Source organism: Schistocerca serialis, chromosome 3 (assembly GCF_023864345.2).
Source record: "Schistocerca serialis cubense isolate TAMUIC-IGC-003099 chromosome 3, iqSchSeri2.2, whole genome shotgun sequence".
Lineage (NCBI taxonomy): Eukaryota > Metazoa > Arthropoda > Insecta > Orthoptera > Acrididae > Schistocerca > Schistocerca serialis.
This window is the reverse complement of record NC_064640.1, coordinates 121,630,560-121,655,775: the sequence shown is the minus strand read 5'-3', so window position 1 is coordinate 121,655,775 and position 25,216 is coordinate 121,630,560. Positions and strand designations below refer to the sequence as shown.

Here is a 25,216-nt window from a genome sequence, read left to right as displayed (position 1 = left end):
TCATCTGGTTCTAAAACTTAAACAACAACTTCGACTACTTCCTTTTATCGGTCGGGGTGGCCGAGCGGTTCTAGGCGCTACAGTCTGGAACCGCTCGACCACAACGGTCGCAGGTTCGAATCCTGCCTCGGACATGGATGTGTATGATGTCCTTAAGTTAGTTAGGTTTAAGTAGTTCTAAGTTCTAGTAGACTGATGACCTCATAAGTTAAGTCCCATAGTGCTCAGAGCCATTTGAACTCCCCTTTGATAGTGACTGAGCGGTGCAGACAGAGGTCATGTTACGATTCCGTCAACAAAGTCCAAAATTCTACAGTGACGGTGTCAACAAACTGGTTTGAATATATTGACATACAATTATGTAGAAATGAAGAATAAAGCCATAGAATGTTAATAACGTTTCTTTTCTTTAAAAGGGTTTAAGAGTTATCGGATAAAAAATTCAGAGGTATTACTTTCCAGCACGCCGTCGTACTTTATTAATGATATTTGATCATTCGTAAAAACTGGCGTGACTGACACAGCACATACAAATACTCGCAATAAAACGTATCACCGAAGTAGACCAAACAGGTGTTGAATGCACATCTGTCTAAAATCTCCCTAAACGTAAAAGTTTCACCTCCAATTCACTGTAAATACTGAATACCGGGCCTAAAACTGCACTGTGTCGCTAGACTTCCGTCTCATATTTACGCTATGTGATCAAAAGTATCCTGATACCCCCAAAAACATAGGTTTTTCATATTAGGTGCACTGTGTTGCCACCTGCTGTCAGGTACTCCATATCAGTGACCTCAGTAGTCATTAGACATCGTGAGAGAGCAGAATGGGGTGCTCCGCGGAACTCACGGACTTCGAACATGGTCAGGCGATTGGGTGTCACTTGCGTACGTATGTACGCAAGATTTTCACACTCCTAAACATCCCTAGGTCCAATGTTCTTATGTGATAGTGAAGTCGAAACATGAAGGGACACGTACAGCACAAAAGCGTACAGGCCGACCTCGTCTGTTGACTGACAGAAACCGATGACTGTTGAAGAGGGTCGTAATGTGTAATAGGCAGACATCTATCTAGACCATCACTCAGGAATTCGCAACTGCATCACGATCCACTGCAAGTACTATGACAGTTAGGCAGGAGGTGAGAAAACTTGGATTTCATGGTCGAGCGGCTGCTCATACGGCACACATCTCGCCAGTAAATGTCAAACGACGCCTCGCTTGGTGTAAGGAGCGTAAACATTAGACTATTGAACAGTCGAAAAACTTTGTGTGAAGTGCCGAATCACGGTACACAATGTGGCGATCCGATGGCAGGGATGCCCGATGAACGTCATCTGCCAGTGTGTGTAGTGCCAACAGAAAAATTCGGAGGCTGTGGTGTCATGGTGTGGTCGTGTTTTTCATGAAGGGGGCTTGCACCTTCTTCCTTCCCACTGTTGAAGAGCAATTCGGGGATGGCGATTGCATCTTTCAACACGATCGAGCATTTGTTCGTAATGCACGGCCTGTGGCGGAGTAGCTACACGAAGATAACATCCCTGTAATGGACCGGCCTGCACATAGTCCTGACCTGAATCCTACAGAACACTTTTGGGATGCTTTGGAACGCCGAGTTCGTGCCAGGCCTCACCGACCGACATCGATACCTCTCCTCAGTGCAGCACTCCGTGAAGAATGGGCTGCCATTCTTCAAGAAACCTCCGAGCACCTGATTGAACGTATGCATGCGAGAATGGAAGCTGTCCTCAAGGCTAAGGGTGGGTCAACACCATATTGAAATCCAGCATTACCGATGGAGGGCGCCACGAATTTGTCAGTCATTTTCAGCTACCTGTCCGGATACTTTTGACCACATAGTGTATGATCTACTCTTTTCAAGAGCTGTCCAACGTCGCCAAAAAAAACCCATCGGTTTCTTTAAAAAAATACATATTTGTTTCAGTAAGTCAGTAAATGAAAAGTTTAGGAATATTATTCGTTAAGGGAACCTTTCAAACCTTCGCACCCTCTAACTTGCTGAAAATATTATTTCGATATTTTGGACGATTTATGAAAATATGGTGTCCACGTGACGCAGGACACAACCTTCACATCAGTCACAATAAAAAATCTAATGCTATTGCAACTAATTTGATGTCTCTATACCAAAACTAGGCGCTAATCGTTTTTATCAGTAATTTAAATTTATCCATATGATATGGAATTGGTATTATATTATAAAATTTATAAAATAATTCTTCAGTTTCAGTAACATTTTACTAATATTTATGAGCACGAAGCGTTTCGGCAAAATGCAACTGTAAAGCACCTGATGATGGCAGCATGCTACCGAAGTGTAAAAAAAAAAGAAAGACTGAAGCAGGAAAAATATTTTATAAATATTATTATTAATATTACGAAATTAATTTGTCGTTAGCTTTCCTTATAAGTCACTATTACTCACCAACAATGTTTACAGAACATACATTTTGAAACAAAGTGTGTTTCACAATTTACTTTCAAAGATTGTTTCGTATGCTGCAAATTTATGTATATTAGTTATTTTATGGTGCTTATTTTTTCAACATGCTTGTCTGTTATACTGACTTCTGTCATCCTCCCTTTCAGCGACTCATGCTACAGGAAGCTGCTCAGGCTACGTTTACATTTCTGACAAGAAACCCAGACAATGAGGTTATGAAGGCCAATCTCAAATTCTATTCCACGCTTCCAGAGGTGGAAATGTCAGAAATAACAAATCTCGAAGCAGCGGTAAGTCGCTGAATTCATAAATAATTTTATTTAATTGTCCTGAGAATACAATAAGTAACTGATTAACAATTCTGTGAATACGGAAATCTATTATAGTATTATATTGCGTTGTTTTACGATAATATTCAATAAGCCAGCGAAAAAACGTTTCTTCCACATTAAAGAAGCTTCATATGGTAAAAGAAACTCTTGCAAGGAATATGTACTGTGATTATGGATTTATTGGCCGTTTCTTTAGTAAATCACATTGCCATTGGTTGTGCCCCCTCACCTGTTTAGTACTGCCTACTAGCAGAATCTCACGCTACCGTCATTTCTATACTAAGTTCAAAAACGTTGCAAGTAGAATTGTGTAAAACCTATACAATCAAATCAGTTGAGAAACTATTAAAGGAGCTCATTTAATCCCTTGTGAGCGGTTCCACGGCCGCAGTAAATGTTTTTAGCCTAAAAACATTTTGCCATTTTCAACTATTTGGTTTTTTTATGAATTTTTCTTTATTTCATCATTTAGTTGAGCACCACCTGCTGCTTACGGCGTCTGAGCAATATTAAGTGCTACAAAAATCAGACTTCCATCCACACTTCACAGACATTGCATGAGAGTGTGAAAATTCTCTATTCCAGTGGCTGTGAAGTGTAAATAGAGCTGTCTTTTTTTAACCTGTGGTAATGGACATGCGCCGATATCAGCTGATAGTGCGCAATGGAATGCTATAATAAAGAAATATTCACTTTGAAAAAATTAAGTAGATGAAGGTGGTAAAGTGGCTTTAACTTTCAAAAAACCATTTAAGAGTATTCTGTGTGCACTGCGAACCTGTCTCGAGTGCCAAATTATGTCCGGAGTAGTTTAAAACCGTCTCTTGCACAAGCGGTATGCCAGCAAAGGAGTGTATCCCTGTCTGCTTGCGTAGGCCTACGGGAAGTATCTTGCACGAAAATCAACTGAACGCCTGCCACTCGGCTCAGTTTCATACAGTGCAGATACCACTATTCTTTGTCTTCCCGTGGGACGGGAATATCAGCATACGAATAAGTTCAAATTAGTATGAATGTCTGTGCTCCAATAAATCGGTTATGACATACTGCGACTTACTGACTGGTACGGCGCTTGTTGCTGCGACATACACGTATATGCAGAAGATAGAAGAGAGCTGGACGCCGCGGCAAGCGTCTATTGGACCACATAACATAACCACAACACAAGACCACCGCCAATTTATTCACCATGCCTCTTTCAGAGCTGAAACTGGATGGGGCTGTGAACGAGAGAATTTCGGTAACATCGAATATAGAATGCAACGTTGGGATGTCTTTTCTGAAGGTATTTGTCTCTTGCGAAGCCATGCACGGAAGTGAAATATGGATAATAAACAGCTGAAAGAAGATGAGAATAGAGGCTTTTGAAATGTGGTCTACAGAAGAATGTTGAAGATTATCTGGGTAGATCGCTTAAGTAATGAGGAGGTAGCGAGTGAAACTGGATAGGCATGAAATTTGTGGCACAACTTGACTCACGGATGAGATCTGTTAATTAGACATCTTCTGAGACTTCAAGGGATCACCAGTTTATTACTGGAGGGAAGTGTGGGGGAGGGGGCGGGGGAGTAAAAATCGTAGAGGGAAACCAACAGATGAATACAGTAAGTAGATTCAGAAGGATGTAGGTTGTAGTAGTTATTCGGAGATGAAGAGGCTTACAGAGGATAGTGTAGCATGGAGAGTTGCATCTAACCAGTCGTGAGACTGAAGGCAACACAACAACAACAGCAACAATAACAACAACAACTAACATGACAATCATCCTTAAAACGAGAGTAATCCTTAATGAACAAGTAAACTTAGTAATGAACAATTATTTATTTTCTGCAATACTCCTACAGCTCAGTAAGAGTCAATGTGAGAGATAAAGGCTGATTTAGAAATAAAAAGTTTCTTTAAACACATACCTCAAATTAAAAAACGGAAAGAGTGAATGTTATTACACTGCCAGACAAAAAAGGTAAAGTACTTCGAAATCTGCAAGGAAACGAAATGAAACTTTATGAATTGAAAGACTCTGTGATGTTGTTGCAGTGATCAGAAAATCAAGTCAAATTTAGAGAGAATACTACGTTTCAAACCCTCTGGCCTGGATCCATGCTCTGATTCGGTTGGAAAGCGTCTCATAAAGTGCTGTTGTATCCAATACTGAGGCAGGCTACCCCACATACGTTGTAACCGGACTTCGATGTCATGGATAATGCCAATGATATGGAGTTTATGTCCAAGACGGTCGTACACATGTCCTATCAGAGACAGTTCTGGGTATCTTGCTGCCCATGGGAATACCTCAATACCATGCAGATAGTTCATGAAGATACGTGCTATATGTGGACGAACATTGTTCTGTTGCGAAATGGCATCACCAAATGTGACGTCAGAGGTCACACATGGGAACGCTGTGTATCCGTGACATGCCACTGTACTGTCAAAGTTCCCTCAATCGCTTTCATCTGCGAACTAATGTCTTAGGCGATGGCTTGTTACATAATAATGCTAGGAATGAAACACTACGTCTCTCCAAAACATTGGAAAAATTGGATCTCTCGCCCAGGTCGCTGCCATACTCGCCGAACATGGTCATCCAGGTTAGTGCAGAACCGTGATACACAGCTGAACACAGTGCGACACCATTCATTACCAGTCCGTGCTTCCAGGTCACAGCGCCACTCCAAACGCAGCCATTTCTGTCGTGATGTTAACCCCAACCCATGCATGGGACGATAATTTCATCGTCTGGCTGCTGCTAGTCTCTGAGAAATGTTAAAATGTGTGTGTAATCTTATGGGAATTAACGGCTAAGGTCATCAGTCCCTAAGCTTACACACTACTTAACCTATGAACAAACACACACACCCATGCCCGAGGGAGGACTTGAACCTCCGCCGGAATCAGCCGCACAGTCCATAACTGCAGCGCCCTAGACCGCTCAGATAATCCCGCGCGGCTCTGAGAAATGGTGCGGGCTGACAGAGAATGTTGCAGGGAGTCCATTACTTGTTCCCGGATGCCAGATGTAGATGTGAAGGGGCGCAACATGGCGATCCTCTCTTATCGTAGCCAGACGTGGTCCATCTGACCCTTGACGACGAGTATGCTGCCATCACGTTTCCATGCAGTCATGTTTCTCAAAATGGCCCATAGATCTGGAAATTGCACGATTCGACCGGCCAGACAAATGGAGACCCACAATCAGACCAATTTCAAACTTTGACATGCGCTGGGTACTCTATCTCACACGAGTTCGCAGCTTCTCTGTGTCATTCACAGTGATCACTCAACGCCTGATACTATTCACGCACCTTATATTTCTCACCTCGTTCAGTAAAGACACGAAACATGAACAACACTAGTGCACTGGGGTGGCTGTCCTACCTGTCACAAAGAACTGTAGCTCTAATCATTTACTTAATAATGGCTGGTGTGTACATGTACGAAGTTACATTGACATCTGACGATGTCTTCTGGGTGGTTCACTTTTTAGTCAGACAGTGTATTTCTCTAAGGGAGAAAACAGCTTCTTACTTATAAGTAAAAAATGTAAATGAAGATTTTTTTGATTAATTTGTGTATATCTCTCCCAAATAAAACATTGTACACCTACAACTAGACAGAACGCACAAGGCAAGGAAGATGAATTCTGTCTTATAGCGACACTACCATAGCTGTGGAGAACCTGGTTGATTTTGCGCTTAAATGACCTTGAAAATTACTCTATCTTAAGGGTCAGAGACCAATGATCTTTGACCTTGACCTCGACTTCAACACATTACACAATCACGACCCTTGTCTCCTTGTTCCTGTCTCCTCAACCCTTCCATCTTTTTCCATCCCCCCTTCCCCCTCTGCTTTTTCCAAACAACCACAGTATAGAATGAAATTTTCACTCTGCAAAGGAGTGTGCGCTGATATGAAACTTCCTGGAAGATTAAAACTGTGTTCCGGACAGAGACTCAAACTCGGGACCTTTCGCGGGTAACTTCGCAGGAGAGCTTTTGTTAAGTTTGGAAGATAGGAGACGAGGTACTGGCGGAAGTAAAGCTGTGAGGACGGGGCGTGAGTCGTGCTTGGGTAGCTCAGATGGTAGAGCACTTGCCCGCGAAAGGCAAAGGCCCCGAGTTCGAGTCTCGGTCCGGCACACAGTTTTAATCTTCCAGGACGTTTCAATCACAGTATAGTATTAAAAATGAAAGAGCCAATCAAAAAGTCCAATATGGTGAAACTAGCCCAGATGTGTCAGTGGGAATTTAAAAACCCTCTTCCCCTACTGTCCCTTATCTTCAACCAGTCAAAAGTTCTAGATGTCGTAAATGGCCCAATTGTTTTAGTAGGAAATTTAAAAAACCATCCCCATCCTCTTTCCAACCACTCAGAGCGTAGTATTAAAATGAGGCGTAAAAATGAGATAATAAATGCAGTAAGGAAAAGTCACGTAACCTCCACTTAAAAGTCAAAGATATTTACATATCTCAGGCATAACACTAAAAAGATACATAAAAACTGGACAACTGCGAGTACAGCTTGCGGACAGGACGTCCTATTTAAATTTAATTGCCGGCCGCGGTGGTCTAGCGGTTCTAGACGCTCAGTCCGGAACCGCGCGACTGCTACGGTCGCAGGTTCGAATCCTGCCTCGGGCATGGATGTGTGTGATGTCCTTAGGTTAGTTAGGTTTAAGTAGTTCTAAGTTCTAGGGGACTGATGACCATAGATGTTAAGTCCCATAGTGCTCAGAGCCATTTGAACCATTTGAACCAAATTTAATTTTGTACAGCTTGGTTAAGTTAAACTTTCACTTTTTGAGAATATAGATGGATAACTATGTGTATCCAACTTTATAGGAATGACGTTCTCACTGTTCACTGTAGGATTTGCGTTCTTAGGGTCATGACTTGCCGTTAGGCACCAGTACTGTACGGCGATGTAGGATTGTAACAAAAGCACCAGTGTGCATCACAGTTGCAGAGGAATACGGAGAGGTCCACTTTCTGTACTGGGGTAGAAGAACATGATTCGGAAATTCGAATTAACTGATGATTTGGGAGCCGGCCGCTGTGACCGAGCGGTTCTAGGCGCTTCAGTCCGGATCCGCGCTGCTGCTGTGGTCGCAAGTTCGAATCCTGCCTCGGGCATGGATGTGTGTGATGTCCTTAGGTTAGTTAGGTTTAAGTAGTTCTAAGTTCTAGGGGACTAATGACCTCAGATGTTAAGTCCCATTGTGCTTGGAGCCATTTGAACCAATTTGATGATTTGGGAATTGCTCTTGCGGGAGACCGACGGCAAATTGCGCCACAAACTGCTGAAGAAATTGCTGTTGCCATGGCTAAAAATGCTAGACACAATGTGCGATCCATAAGATGAAGATGAGCATAGTGAGGGAGATATTTTTGGCTGTAGTGCGGCTCCAGTCTGTCGTGGACGTAAATGGTCGTCACACTGAGCAACGTGTGAAACCTGGAACGTAAACATGGTATATAATTAAAATATGTTACCCTCTCATATGCAAATTAAAATGTGTTTCTTTCAATGGTTTATTCGTTATTTCTCATCCGCATGCCCTTACAAATGTTTCCGCAAAGTTTCATTGTTATGCGATCACTCGTTTGTCATGGGAGCCCTCTCAACTAGCAAAAGCTTAGTTATAACCACCCTGTATACAGATAATAACTTCGTGCAGTTCAGTGGTCTGGTGCAAGTCTTTCTATTGGATTTCACTTCTGTGGCTAGCGTGTCCCTAACCTATTCCAGTTATCAAACTGGGGAAAAGGAACCTACAGCTTAAAGTGGAATCAGAGCTGTTGTTTCTGACGACTTGTCACATCGTTGGGAGGTCAAGGCTAGGTTTAAACGAAGACTGAAAATCGATGGTCTAACCGAAATTTCATCCCGCGACCTCTCAGTTTCCATATACGCGGTGTCCTGCTAGACCACCAAGCACGACATCTACACAGAAAGTTCATCTGTCGGTTTTTATGAATAAGTTTGCGAGTAGCTAAATATGTGACCATTGATTGCGTTGACTTACAAGCTTATATTACGTATTTACGCCGACAATGGACGGTAGACCTAAGCATGTGACAAAAATTTCAACTTGATACCTCTACTCGTTCCTGAGAATAAAGGGGTCTTAGCAGACGGAGAGACAGACAGACAATAAATGCCAGTAAAATATTTTTTATGTGATATAATTATAAATTAACGATTTTCGGATTTTTTCCTTTACTTATAATGTGAAACCTTGCTTCTTGGCAAGTTTTATGATTCTATATCAACTGGAAGTACCCTGTAGCTTTTGATGAGTGAGTTTGCGAGTATCAAAATTTGTTGCGTAAATGTCAGCATCTTCTGATTGCACTGACTTAGATGCTTAACATTTTTACACCACCAAGGGACGATAAACCTTACCACCTGTCATAAATTTCAGCTTGATACCTCTACCCGTTCTGAGAAAAAGTGATCTTATCAGGCGGACAGACAAACGGACAACGAAGTAATCCTAAATGGTTCCGTTTTTACCAATTGAGATACGGAACCAAAAAAACTGGCGCAAAGTTGCAATATTTTCAACAGAAATTTGTGTACAATTACATACATTCTTCTATAACATTAAAATGATACATAAATTTTTTTTCAAGGTACATTATTTCCTTGACATTTGACGTAAACTTGTGTAAACATGTACTGCATAATGTACAAACTCCCTTCCCTCTCCTCTCCTCTTCTCTAATCAGAGCGTAGTATTTTGGTAGCTATTAAAATGAAATAGCCAGTCAAAATGTAGCTTATCTTGGCGGTGCTCAGAAGTATCCGAAGGACCTGAAACATTTTTTAAAACAATTACATTGCAGTAGTTCCAAGTCTAAAATATCTGAATTACATAAAACGACACCAAATATATTATTAATTAGGCGTTCGTTACTGACTTCGAAGATTCGTTTATGGACTGGCTCACCAATCGCATTTGTGAATTTCATTGGAAGCTATATATCATTCGCTACGAAATAATAGAACGAGTGCAAAACGCACTCTCCAAAAATAGTTAAAAACCTACATTTCCTTATACAACGTTATTAATGAATTAGCGATATGTAGTTGTCGAATATACGCTTCACTTTAAATATTCTGCCAAATTTCAAAAAACGGACAGAAAATCAGCTGCAGGTTTGTGTCTTTGTTGCTTGTCTTCGCCAGCAGATGCCAGAGTTCAAAGTTCAATCAATGTACAACACTTGGTGTCAGATACAACAGACGCTCAAATTAATTGTTTATCATATCTCTGATGTTTGTCAAATGTCACAATATTATCAGAAGTATGTCAGCAACAGATAAAGTGTAATTTTTACGATACAGAAGTATCAAAATATGTAAAGTATGTTCAGTCTGAATGTGTGTACCTTATTTTTATCAACCAGTGTAGGTGGGGGATGAAGATAATGTATTACCTCATCCTGAATTCAACACATGTGGGACGAGACTAGCACTCTTCAGAGATTGACTGTTAGCTGTTGCACAGCATCCAGACAGATTCAGTGAAGCTGGTTTCCTTTATACTGGTAACGATGATAAAAATGTGTGTTTCCATTGCGGTGCGTGCTTGAAACGTTTCCAAGAAATGTACAATCCGTGGGTTGAACATGCTCTGTGGTATCTCAATTGTTTGTTCGTGCTTATGGTCAAAGGCGAAGATTTTGTAAACACTATATGTCAGAAAAAGGTGCTAATTACAGTGGAGGATTCAATTAATATTGAAGTGCCTCCAGATCTTCAGGAAGCTATAATGATTGTTAACCACAGAGCAGTAAGTGTTTCTTCATCTGAGCAGCAAGTGACTGAAAGGGCTTTCGACAATGTTCACCTGAGAAGAGATAGTAGTGCTTTTCTTCCCATGCAGACACATCGCTGTTTGCATTAAATCTGCACATTCCCTTATGTCGTGTGCTGCCAGAATCGTATTTTAGCTACTGTAAGAGTATATTTCTCGTGATAAATTCAGTGTCAACGAATAGTTTGACAACGCCTTCAATTCCGTAGAAGAATCTCTATTACTGTAATGTGTAAAATGTAGTGGGTAGGAATTACTAACTCACAGCTGTATATCTATCATTACGATCTGTTGTGCAAAATGATCCATGGAACGTGGAACTAAATAACTAGCATTAAAAGTGTTTTGTTAATATACATATTTGCACCTTCGTAACTGTGAACAGTAAATTAGTATCGTTAAAAAATGCCATTCTTTTCTTATATTACCATACTTAGTGTAACTTTTCCTCCTATTTTAGCACACGAACTTCTTTTAACAAGTACTGTTTAGTCTAACACTTTTTATCAGTAGTATCAGTACGGAAGCTGCGTGTGTTTTAACAGGCAGTACAGACAATTTAGGTAAATAAGTATTTAATTTGAAATAATTTTGCTTGCTAAGACTGTGCTAGCAATATCAAACTTTCGGCGATTTTTAGACGTGAGAGTAATATTTGTGCATTTTAAGCTGTAAGTGCAATAGTGTTCATATGTATGTTCGTATGAATGTTCTTACACCTAATTTTTACGTATTGAGATGAATTCAATGCGTGGAACAAAGCTCGAAGTTTTTTAGAATATTAACCTACAATTTATTTAAGTAGTGCCAGTAAGCTATCAGCATGTATTGTAATAAGTAATACAGACAATTTAGATGCAAACATATTTAATTTGAAGCTCCGTAGAGTTGACAAGTGTCCTATATTTATCGAACTTTCGTCGTGAACGTGTGCAGCTTAAACTAAAACTTTTTAGCAGTCGTCCCAATATGCAACCAGTTTGCATTGTAACAAATAAGAGAGACAACTTAAATGTGGTTATATTTAATTTGAATGCTCGTTTTGATTGCAAAACATGTGAAATCTTACATATAATACAATTTTATTTTGCTTGAATTGTTGTAGAGATCTGTAATTATAGTTGCGTAAGTATGATAAACAGATTACATGTATGTGTGCTTTGCTTTTGATAACTGGTAAATAACTTTATTTACATTAGATATATCGACTCAGCAATTGTCTGTGGTCTTCTCGTGAGTGTATAAAAAAGCATGCCGTCTGCACTTAAGTGATATATCGTAACAAGCCATAGTCTTTCTTCTACAATTGTGTTACAGTTTGAGTGATAAAAACACCATCTTTCTTAAATATGTCATAGTCTTTCTTCTACAATTGCGTTACAGTTTGAGTGATAAAAACACCATCTTCTTAAAATCGTATTATGTGTGTGTGTTCTTTTAAATAAATGTTGGTGTTGTTGATTACAGTTTTTAGAGACCTTAGTTCTGCTTGCAGCAGTTTGTTCAACCACTTTAATACTTGTCATCGATTATATTTTTTCTTGTGGTACGTTATCTTTGCCCTCCTGAACTGGTGATGAAAAACATTACGTCAATACAGTACAGTATTTGGCTACTGTTGTAACGTAAACATAACTCTTTTTGAATTGCTCACGCATTTTTACAGACATTTTACAAAATTGTGGCATTTGAGAAGCATTGTAGATCTGGCACGCAATTAATTTGGGTCTTATTATGCCATCCACTATGGCACAACGTTTTGTACTTAACGTCAACTAGACTCAATCATTCGCAATTTGTAGGTACAAAACGTAGGTGTGACAGTACACATCAACAGATAGTACACACTTCATGTATTTTGATACTGCTGTAACCTAAAAATTACCCTTTTTGTGTTTCTGACACATTTTTGCAGACATTTCACAATATTATGACGTTTGACAAGCCGCATAGATGTGGTCAATATTTATCTTGAGCGTCTGTTGTGTTTTACACTACGTATGTACATATATCAAGCTCTGAAAGACAAGCAACAAAGACATAAGTCGGCAGTTGATTTTATTGTGCGCTTTTTGAAGTTCTGCAGAAATTTTAAAGTAAAGCTCATGTTTGACAGTTAAATATTACTAATTCGTTAGTTACATTGCACAAACAAATGCTGGTTTTTAAATATTTCTGGAGAGGACGTTTTGTGCACGATCCATTATTCCACAATGAAAGATATATAGCTTCCAATGAAATTCACAGAATCGACTGGCAAGTCAGTTCGTAAACGATTATTTGTAGTCTCTAATGAAATCATAGATTACAAAAGTGTCTTTTTCCATAATTCAGGTGTTTTAGATGTGGAAATTCTGTTAATGTAATTGTTTTGATAAACATTTCACGTCATTCAGATACTTTTAAGCACAGCCAAGGTGGGGTAACATTGTGATTGGCTGTTTAGTTTTAGTGGCTGCCAGAATACTAGGCTCTGCTTGGAGGGGGGAAGAAGTGAGGGAAGTCGTACATTATGCAGTGTGTGTTTACGCCTTTTACGTAAATATCACAGAAATAATGTAACATGGCACCATTTTTACGCATCATTATAACGCTATGGAGGAAGTATGTCCACGTACACAAATTTCTTTTGGAAAGAATGCTACTCGGCTCCATATTTATGTATTATATTATATCTTTGACTTTCAAGTGAAGGTTACGTAACTTTTCATTGCTGCATTTTCTGGCCTCATTTTTAAACCTCATTTTAGTACTATGCACAGACTGCTTGCTAAAGGAGGGGGTTTTAAATATCCCGCTAGCGCAATTAGGCTATTTTCACCATATTAAATTTTTGATTGGCTGCAGATATGGAAGGGGAGGGAAGGGGAAGGGTTTTTCGTTTCCCATTAACACAACTGGGCTTATTCAACAATATTATTTTTTTTAGTTTGCTCTTTTATTTTTAATACTAAACTGTGACATGCTGGAAAGTGGAGAGGGGAAAGGGGAAAGTAACTATTACATTTTTGAAAAATGGTCCACAGTCTAAAAGTACCTACATCGACATCTAAATCTACACGATTACTCTGTAGTTCACAAGTAAGTGCTTAGCCGAGGATTTATTAAACCACCTTCAGGCTATTTCTCCACCTTTCCATTCTCGAATAGCTCGCAGAAAAATGGACACCTAAATTTTTCCCTGTGACCTTTGATTTCTCTTATTTTATTAGAATGATGATTTCTCCGGGCTTACGTGTACGCTAGCAAAATACTTTCACGCTCTGGGGAGAATGTTAGTGACTGAAATTTCATGAGAAATTCCTGACGCAACGAAATAAGCCTTTGTCTTAAATGATTGCCACTCCAGTTCACGTATTATATTATTATATACGTGGCACTCTCTACCATATTTCGCGATGATACAAAACGAGCTATCCTTCTTTGAACTTTTTCCATGTCCTCCGTCGATCTTATCTGATGCGGATCCCATTCCCTGCAGCAGTACGCCAGAAGAAGGCGGACAAGCATAGTGTAAGCAGTCTCTTTAGTAGACCCGTTGCATTTTCTAGGTGTTCTGCCAATACATAGCTGTCTTTAGTTCGCTTTCCCCACAACATTATCTATGTGACCGTCCCAATGTAAGTTTTTTGTAATTGTAATCCCTAAATATTCAGTTGAATTTACAGCCTTTAGGTTCGTGTGATTAATCGTGTAACCCAAATTTAGCAGATTCCATTTACTACTCATGTGGATGACCTCTCCCTCCCGCTGGAGGTTCGACTCCTCCCTTGGACATAGGTGTGTGTGTTGTCCTTAGCGTAAGTTAGCTTAAGTTAGTTTCAGTAGTGTGTGAAATCTAGTGACCGATGACCTCAACAGTTTGGGCACTTAAGAATTCCCACACATTTGAACATTTTTGATTACCTCAGACTTTTCCTTACTCAGAGTCAATTGTCACTTTTCGCACCATACAGATGCCTTGGATCAATCATTTTTCAATTGGTTTTGAACATCTGTTAACTTTACAAGACAGTAAATTACAGCATCATCTGCAAACAGTCTAAGAGGACTGCAAAATTGTCTCCTAAATCGTTTATGTAGAACAAGAAGCACTTCCTTGGGGAACGCCAGGTATCACCTCTGTTTTACTCTATAACTTTCCGTCATTTACTGCTTACTGTGGCCTTTCTGACACGAAATCACGAATCCAGTTACACAACCGAGACGATACCCCATAGGCATGGAATCTGAATAGAAGTCGTATCTGAGGAACGGTGTCAAAAGCCTTGGAAATCTAAACACGTGGAATCAATTTGCCATCCCCTGTCGATAGCACTCATTATTTCGTGAAAATAAAGAGCTCTTTGTGTTTCGCAAGAACGATATTTCCTGAATCCTTGTTGAGTATTTGTCAATAAATCGTTTTCTTCGCCGCGCAGGGTAGCCGCGCGGTCTTGGGCGCCTTTTCACAAGCCATGCGCTCCCCACGTCGGAGGTTCGAGTCCTCCCTCGGGCATGGGTGTGTGTGTTGTCCATAACTTAAGTTAGTTTAAGTTAGATTAAATATTGTGTAGACTTAGGGACCGATGACCTCAGCAGTTTGGTCCCGTAAGACCTTACCACAAATTTCCAATTCTTTTTTCGTTTTCTTCAAGGTAACTAATAATGTTCCAACACAGTATATGTTCCAAAACCTTACGGCAAATCTACGTTAGCGAAATGGGTCTGAAGTTCGGCAGATTACTCTTATTTCCTTTCTTGGGTACTGGTGTGACTTGTGCAACTTTCCAGTCTTAGGTACGGATCTTTCGACGAGCTAGTGGTTGTATATTATTGTTAAATATGGAGCTATTGTATGTATCAGCATACTCTGAAAGGAATCTGAATGGTATGCAGTCTGGACTGAGGCCTTGCTCTTAATTGGGTGATTAAAGCTGCTTCGCTATAACCTGGTTATCTACTTATAGGTTACTTGTATTGGCAGTTGTTCTTGATTGGAGTTCTGGAATATTTACTTCATTTTCTTTGGTGAAGGAATTTCTGAAAATCGTGTTCAGTAACTCCGGTTAGTGGTACTCTCATCAAAACGTCACCATCAGCATCATCTCTTACTGTATACAGAAAAAATTAGTTGAGTGCCAAAATAATTTACTTTGCAGAGTCATGTCAAGTGGCCTACTCGATTTACTCCGCAAGGGAGGCAAGAAACTAAATATTGACACGCGGTATTCTGTTGCACCATCCGCACAGACCCCTTCCTCAAGGGAAGACTAAGTCCGGCCGAAAATGTGTGCAGTGTCAGTCGTTGAAGTTTAGCATCCCACAGACGACAGTCTGCTGTCAGAAATAAGTAGAGTTGACTACAAAGTGAATATAATAACCCAGTTTTAGCTGCAACGCAGATTTGAGAAATTCTTATTCATCTGTGAACTGACACACGAACTAGAACATTGAATATTAAACGCTAGCACGTAACATCCAGATTTTGTACTGTCGTATTTATTCAGCGTGCTAAGTAAGAACCTAACATTACCACTTTTCACAATCTGGAGCAAATGATCGTTGAGTCTCCCCTCAATGAAGAGCAACTGAATGATCGCTTAGATAGCTTAAATTTTGTTTGGGCATTCAGATGGCACTAACTATAGAACTGTTTATTTCATATATCTTACGAAACTGTGTTAACTGACCATTAAATCTGTTTCATTCAACGCGTCGCTACGACTCCAACATTTCATTCGTGTCTTCCTAAAGGTTGACGCAATATTCCAACATATCGCCGACAGTAAACGTTCTCTGAAATCCACCAGTACACGTATTGAAGCCCTTCACTGCGTCTTCTCTGAAAAAAACATAACACTTAATATAATCTTTCTGTTCAAAATCGTTCATTTGTTCCTGTAAACTTGAATAATAGGGTATGTACCAATACAACGATATGAATATGCAGGCAACTACGCTGGAGAGCACTAAGCTAAGAGCGTTCGATCGTGGACATTCCATTTCCGCATCAGTATTTTTAAGCCACAACCCCAAATTTCCTTACTTTGTAGACAGACAGAGACAACTGCGTTCTATCGCCGAGACATTCGTGCAGTTGATTTCTTGGATCACTTCGCGATTACTGCAATACTTAATTAATCAACGAACATATTTTAGACGAGAACAAATCAAACATACATATGAAACGACAGTTTACCAATACTTATGAACTAAGATACTTAATAACTAAGATCCCCCCCCCCCCCCCAAGAACCATGGACCTTGCCGTTGGTGGGGAGCCTTACGTGCCTCAGCGATACAGATAGCCGTACCGTAGGTGCAACCACAACGGAGGAGTATCTGTTGAGAGGCCAGACAAACGTGTGGTTCCTGAAGAGGGGCAGCAGCCTTTTCAGTAGTTGCAGGGGCAACAGTCTGGATGATTGACTGATCTGGCCTTGTAACACTAACCAAAACAGCCTTGCTGTGCTGATACTGCGAACGGCTGAAAGCAAGGGGAAACTACGGCCGTAATTTTTCCCGGGAGCATGCAGCCTTACTGTATGATTAAATGACGATGGCGTCCTCTTGGGTAAAATATTCCGGAGGTAAAATAGTCCCCCATTCGGAACTCCGGGCGGGGACTACTCAAGAGGACGTCGTTATCAGGAGAAAGAAAACTGGCTTTCTACGGATCGGAGCGTGGAATGTTAGATCCCTTAATCGGGCAGGTAGGTTAGAAAATTTATAAAGGGAAATGGATAGGTTAAAGTTAGATATAGTGGGAATTAGTGAAGTTCGGTGGCAGCAGGAACAAGACTTCTGGTCAGGTGAATATAGGCTTCTAAATACAAAATTAAATAGGAGTAATGCAGGAGTCGGTTTAATAATGAATAAAAAAATAGGAGTGCGGGTAAGCTACTACAAACAGCATAGTGAACGCATTATTGTGGCCAAGATAGACACGAAGCCAACGCCTACTACAGTAGTACAAGTTTGTATGCCAACTAGCTCTGCAGATGACGAAGTAATTGAAGAAATGTATGATGAAATAAAAGAAATTATTCAGATAGTGAAGGGAGACGAAAATTTAATAGTCATGGGTGACTGGAATTCGGTTGTAGGAAAAGGGAGAGAAGGAAACGTAGTAGGTGAATATGGATTGGGGTTAAGAAATGAAAGAGGAAGCCGCCTGATAGAATTTTGCACAGAGAACAACTTAATCACAGCTAACACTTGGTTCAAGAATCATAAAAGAAGGTTGTATACATGGAAGAAGCCTGGAGATACTAACAGGTTTCAGATATATTACATAATGGTAAGACAGAAATTTAGGAACCAGGTTTTAAATTGTAAGACATTTCCAGGGGCAGATGTGGACTCTGATCACAATCTATTGGTTATGAACTGTAGATTAAAACTGAAGAAACTGCTAAAAGTTGGGAATTTAAGGAGATGGGACCTGGATAAACTGAAAGAACCAGAGGTTGTACAGAGATTCAGGAAGAGCATAAGGGAACAATAGACAGGAATGGGGGAAAGAAATACAGTAGAAGAAGAATGGGTAGCTTTGAGAGATGAAGTAGTGAAGGCAGCAGAGGACCTAGTAGGTAAAAAGACGAGGGCTAGTAGAAATCCTTGGGTAACAGAATAAGTACTGAATTTAATTGATGATAGGAGAAAATATAAAAATGCAGTAAATGAAGCAGGCAAAAAGGAATACAAACGTCTCAAAAAGAAGATCGACAGGAAGTGCAAAATGGCTAAGCAGGGATGGCTAGAGGACAAATGTAAGGATGTAGAGGCCTATCTCACTAGGGGTAAGATAGATACTGCCTACAGGAAAATTAAAGAGGCCTTTGGAGAGAAGAGAACGACTTGTATGAATATCAAGAGCTCAGATGGAAACCCAGTTCTAAGCAAAGAAGGGAAAGCAGAAAGGTGGAGGGAGTATATAGAGGGCCTATACAAGGGCAATGTACTTGAGGACAATATTATGGAAATGGAAGAGAATGTAGATGAAGTTGAAATGGGAAATACGATACTGCGATAAGAGTTTGACAGAGCACTGAAAGACCTGAGTCGAAACAAGGCACCGGGAGTAGACAACATTCCATTAGAACTACTGACGGTCTTGGGAGAACCAGTCCTGACAAAACTCTACCATCTGGTGCGCAAGATGTATGAGACAGGCGAAATACCGTCAGACTTCAAGAAGAATATAATAATTCCGATTCCAAAGAAAGCAGGTGTTGACAGATGTGAAAATTACCGAACAATCAGTTTAATAAGTCACGGATGCAAAATGTAACGCGCATTCTCTACAGACGAACGGAAAAACTGGTAGAAGCTGACCTCGGGGAAGATCACTTTGGATTCCGTAGAAATGTTGGAACACGTGAGGCAATACTGACCCTACGACTTATCTTAGAAGCTAGATTAAGGAAAGGCAAACCTACGTTTCTAGCATTTGTCGACTTAGAGAAAGCTTTTGACAATGTTGACTGGAATACTCTCTTTCAAATTCTGAAGGTGGCAGGGGTAAAATACGGGGAGCGAAAGGCTATTTACAATTTGTACAGAAACCAGATGGCAGTTATAAGAGTCGAGGGGCACGAAAGGCAAGCAGTGGTTGGGAAGGGAGTGAGACAGTGTTGTAGCCTCTCCCCGATGTTATTCAATCTGTATATTGAGCAAGCAGTGAAGGAAACAAAAGAAAATTTCGGAGTAGGTATTAAAATCCATGGAGAAGAAATAAAAACTTTGAGGTTCGCCGATGACATTGTAATTCTGTCAGAGACAGCAAAGGACTTGGAAGAGCAGTTGAACGGAATGGACAGTGTCATGAAAGGAGGGTATAAGATGAACATCAACAAAAGCAAAACGATGATAATGGAATGTAGTCGAATTAAGTCGGGTAATGCTGAGGGAATTAGATTAGGAAATGAGACACTTAAAGTAGTAAAGGAGTTTTGCTATTTGGGGAGTAAAAGAACTGATGATGGTCGAAGTAGAGAGGATGTCAAATGTAGACTGGCAATGGCATGGAAAGCGTTTCTGAAGAAGAGAAATTTGTTAACATCAAGTATTGATTTAAGTGTCAGGAAGTCGTTTCTGAAAGTATTCGTATGGAGCGTAGCCATGTATGGAAGTGAAACATGGACGATAACTAGTTTGGACAAGAAGAGAATAGAAGCTTTTGAAATGTTGTGCTACAGAAGAATGCTGAAGATTAGATGGGTAGATCACATAACTAACGAGGAGGTATTGAATAGAATTGAAGAGAAATTTGTGGCCCAACTTGACTAGAAGAAAAGTTGGTTGGTAGGGCATATTCTGAGGCATCAATGGATCACCAATTTAGTATTGGAGGGCAGCGTGGAGGGTAAAAATCTTAGAGGGAGACCAAGAGATGAATACACTAAACAGATTCAGAAGGATGTAGGTTGCAGTAGGTACTGGGAGACGAAGAAGCTTGCACAGGATAGAGTAGCATGGAGAGCTGCATCAAACCAGTCTCAGGACTGAAGACCACAACAACAACATGAACTAAGATGTGAAACATGTCAGAAGGAAGATTTTGAAAGCAGAATAGTTGACATGAGAGACCATTAGCAAGGTCTAACACTACCGAAATACGCTGTTGTCATCATTTTAACAGTTAACACGAACGAGGTAACAGCAAATGATGATTAACAGGTGAAAAAGACATGAAAACTCAGAAACTTATGAATGATTTCAGAGAACACACTTTATCTAATAGCACAATGGCCCAAAAACCTGTATTGTTTGCCTTGACACAAAAAAGACGTGTGTCTAAAGATTAGTTCAACAGGTTGCTTGGAATGCTCCAAATTCTCTAACATTCCTGTTCACAGACAGCATCGCTTTTCGAGCTAGTCATAGATTCTATGCTGTAAATCTGTACATTTGGTAAACATATATTAAGTAACCAGTACTATTCACAGTTTTTTGGTATCTTGATTAGATTTTTGTTAATATTACAAGTTTCGAGGTAAAAACCATACCATCAAGCAACTTTAATCTTAGCTGACAGTACCATTTGGAACACTAAGTTAGTAATCGACGGCGTCAATGGCTTCTGTTTTGTTACAAATGTTTTTAATCTATTGGAGCGTAGTATTTTCGAGCTGACAAGAACAGCTGGCGATGTATCGCTAAACTCATAGAAAGGAGAAAACAGTTGACAGTGCTACGCTCGGAACTCTTAAACGGTGCCAGTCAGTGCAGTTTTAAACTGGAAAAATTTACACATTTCATATTCTGTAGGCTCCTTTTCAGACCATGAAGACGACTGTGGCTTAGCAATAAGTGAGGGCCCTTGAGTTTCACGTGGTTCTAGTGAGATGTGTATAATTCTTAAATATGTAGCCGTTTTATTCAGGTTGTCGGTTGTCGGTTAATCTCCAGACATTGAGTGAACCAATGTATCGCTTGCCAGAAAGATACTGATTGATCACCAGTATAAACTGTCATTGTTTCTCCGTATTAGCTGTTCACACAACCCGTCCACTGTAATCACGTTCTGACACCTATCCCTGTGCGGTAACAAACCCAAAATTTACATTAGTTTTATATTACACTGTTGAATCTACACTATGTGATCAAAAGCATCCGGACACCAGCAAAAACATATGTTTTTCATATTAGGGGCATTGTGCTGCCACCTACTGTCAGGTACTCCATATCAGCGACCTCAGTAGTCATTAGACATCGTGAGAGAGCATAATGGGGCGCTCCGCGGAAATCACGGACTTCGAACGTGGTCAGGTGATTGGATGTCACTTGTGTTATACGTCTGTATGCGAGATTTACACAGTCCTAAACACCCCTAGGTCCACTCTTTCCGATGTGATAGTGAAATGGAAACGTGAAGGGACACGTACAGCGCAAAAGGTACAGGCCGGCCTCGTCTGTTGACTGACAGAGACCGACGACAGTTGAAGAGGGTCGTAATGTGTATTAGGCAGACATCTATCCAGACGATCACACAAGAATTCCAAACTGCATCAGGATCCACTGCAAGTACTTTGACAGTTAGGCGGGAGGTGAGAAAACTTGCATTGCATGGTCGAGAGGCTGCTCATAAGCCACACATCTCGCCGGTAAATGCCAAACGACGCCTCGCTTGGTGTAAGGAACGTAAACATTGGACAATTACACAGTGGAGAAACGTTGTGTGTATAGACGAATCATGGTACGCAATGTGGCGATCCGATGGCGGGGTGTGGGATGGCGAATGCCCGGAGGACTTCATCTGACAGCGTGTGTAGTGCCAACAGTAAAATTCGGAGGCGGTAGTTTTATGGTGTGGTCGTGTTTTCATGGAGGGGGCTTGCACCCCTTGTTGTTTTGCTTGACACTATCACAGCACAGAGCTACTCTGAGCACTTTCTTGCTTCCCACTGTTGAAGAGCAATTCGGGGATGGCGGTTGCATCTTTCAACACTATCGAGCACTTGTTCATAATGCACGGCCTGTGGAGGAGTGGTTACACGACAATAACATCCCTGTAATGGACTGGCCTGCACATAGTTCTGACCTGAATCCAAGAGAACACCTCTGGGATGTTTTGGAACGCCGACTTCGTGCCAGGCCTCACCGACCGACATCGATACCTCTCCTCAGTGTAGCACTCCGTGAAGAATGGGCTGCTATTCCCCAAGACCACCTGATTGAACGTATGCCTGCGAGAGTGGAACCTGTCCTCAAGGCTAAGGGTGGGCCAACACCATACTGAATTCCAGCATTACTAATAGAGGGTGCCACGAACTTGGAAGTCTTTTCTGAACGCTATAGGCTTTATAAAATACACCGTTTGTCAGAATTTGACACAGGATAAGCTAAAATCATCAAACTACGTTTGAATTACAATCCAAGGTTTATGTCGTTGAGTATATGTCGTTAGATAATCGATGCTCGTAGTGCCTTACACGTTACTTCGCATCTCGACAACCCTTAGTATACTAGCCGATAGAATTTATCATACAGTGTGTCCCTTTCAGAACATCCAAATTTCATAGCCACAATAGATGAGACAATGAATTTGTACCATATGTTGCAGCATCTCAAGTAATTTATATTCTCCTTCAGACGTGCCAACAAGTGTCGCTAGAGTGCAACATGATCACATGAAGTGAATATGGCGACTCCACAGAGGCGCAACCAAGCAGTAGTGTGGTCTGCAAAAACAAAATCGCCGATTACTATGCAACGTAATTATCGTAGGTTGTATGGACATGACTCACCTGATGTGGAAACAAGTAATAACATCGTAAGTTTCTAACAAATGGAAGCTTTCTGAAACATTCTGGCGGTGCATGTCGTAGTGTATTGTAAGAGACGGTGGAGGACTTCCGTAAAGCGTTTCTCAGAAGACCAAGTAAGTCAAATCGGTAGTCATCTAGGCAGATTAATGTACCCCGAGCAATACTGAATTATTCATTTGCGTGCTTAAAAAGTGTAAATTCTGCAACATCAGGCAGCCAGCGAAAAACCATGCCGACGAGAACTTCTACTGACATGAATACCAGCTCCCTGGCAATACACGCGCAGCGCGGAGTGGCCGCGCGGTTTGAGGTGTATGTCTCGGACTGCGCGGCCCCTCCCGCCGGTGGTTCGAGTCCTCTCTCGAGCATGGGTGTGTCTGTTGTTCTTAGCATAAGTTAGTTTAAGTAGTGTGTAAGTCTAGGGACTGATGACTTAAGCAGTTTGGTACCTAAGAATTCACACACATTTGAACATTTGAAATACACGGAAGGAAAAAAGTCGCAACACCGAGAAGGTGTTGTGCAACATAAACGAAAATTTGTAGGCGTGTGTCTACGTCTGAAAGATGTCTATTCGAATTTCGCGCCATTCGCGTAAGGGTGGCGCTAGTAGCGCCTCTACGATGATGTAAATCAGGTTTGCTTTAAATACATGCTGTGGCGGTTGTGAGCCTTAAGCCGTCGCCACACGGACCGTGCATCCGAACGTTGAGTGTAGAGCGTGCCGACTTTCTGACGTCATAGCGTGGAATAGCACGTTCGGGAGTCATTCCGAACGTGCAGAGCAATGTCTGTCATGTCAGATATTCTGAGCGTGCGTCTGAGCGTTGACCAATGAGATGGCACAACACCACCTACGTCACACGCAAGCCGTCTCCCTTCAGTACAGAGTTGTGAGGCGCCATATTGGCATTTATTTCAAGCCTATATGAATATATGCCGTTTCTGAGTACCAGCTAATTGAGAATCACTATGTGATTCGTTCCAATAAAATAATGAGAAACATCATATTCGTGGCAAAAAAATTATTGTAACTTGCGTATTATGACAGTAGGCTATTTGAAGGTAGCAACACACTGAAGATCCACCCAAAACGCATTGTTCTTGGTACAATTTGTTATAATTAAATTTCAATTAATAACATAATTATCTACGATTAACATTTTTAGCAAGGGTTAAGGTACTATGATTAGATACCAAGCGTGTGTTGTCGGTTTAAAAAAAAAAAAAAAAAAAAAAAAAAAAGGCAATGAGTGGCGTCAGTGTCTACTAATGTATACGTAATTGTGGCGATGGTTCGCGTCCAAATACCATTAAATTTTTTTCCCTAACATTCGCGTTTTTATTAGGTTATGATACTTTATTATCAGTTTAATATAAGTATAGGCTATAATATTTGATGTTATGTAAATATAAGTTCACCTTTTTTGAGGAGTGACTTTGTTCGATAGGCTTAATTTACAGGACAGCTTGCGCTACTTGTATAAAGATATTTTGCTCCTTTTTCTTTTACACTTCGTAATTCACATGTTGCAAGGGTTCTGCTACTGGGTAGGAACAGTGATCAAGGAAGACTGACCTTCGGGTTTTACTAAAATGTGGGAATGATGAAATAATGTTTATCTTATGCGGAGAAGTATTACAAATTTGTACCGCTCTGTTTACAGCGGAACTTTTATTAGCCTTTGTCCTCACTGATTGGACATGGTACTTTCCTTTTAGTGGACGGTGGAGGAAATGTGCGTTTTAATAGAGCTAACGTGGGAATTTTATGCGCACCCGATGAGTAAACAGTGTGATTTACGAACTAGAAACATCCCTCAACTGCCGCTGGAGTGCGCTGCGATCGCGTATACCACGTTGGGGCCCACGTACCGTATGCACAAGTCGCATCGCTCCTGAGCGTTCAGCAGCACGTTGAACTTGGCACGCTCCACGTTAACATTCGACTGCACGGTCCGTGTGCCGACGGCTTTAGTACCTTTGACATTGGACGCCATTACCAACACCTCACTGAGTTTGAACGAGGTCGTGCGCTATAGTTCTATGAGAATCTGGCTGTTCCTTCTGGGATATTGCAGAGAGACTTGGCAGGAATGTAGCCATTGTACATGACTGCTGGCAGCGGTGGTCACGAGAAGGTACGGTCGCAAGAAGACCGGGCTCCGGACGGCCACGTGGCACTACCGAGAGGGAAGACCATCGTGTTCGGCATACGGCTCTGGCGCATCGTACTGCATCTGCAGCAGCAATCTCAGCAGCAGTTGGCACCACAATGAGACAACGAACTGTTACAAATAGGTTACTTCACGGACAGCTCCGAGCAAGGAGCCCTA

General features: G+C 40.9%; 1 protein-coding gene across 1 annotated transcript in view; it reads left to right on the top strand.

Moving 5' to 3' along the window:
• LOC126469814 (prolyl 3-hydroxylase 1-like) overlaps positions 1-25,216 on the top strand; it is a 457,757-nt gene that overhangs the window by 207,293 nt on the left and 225,248 nt on the right. The window contains exon 2 of the mRNA XM_050097093.1: positions 2,616-2,759. Coding sequence (XP_049953050.1) covers positions 2,616-2,759 — 144 coding nt within the window. The remainder of the gene's footprint in view (positions 1-2,615; positions 2,760-25,216) is intronic.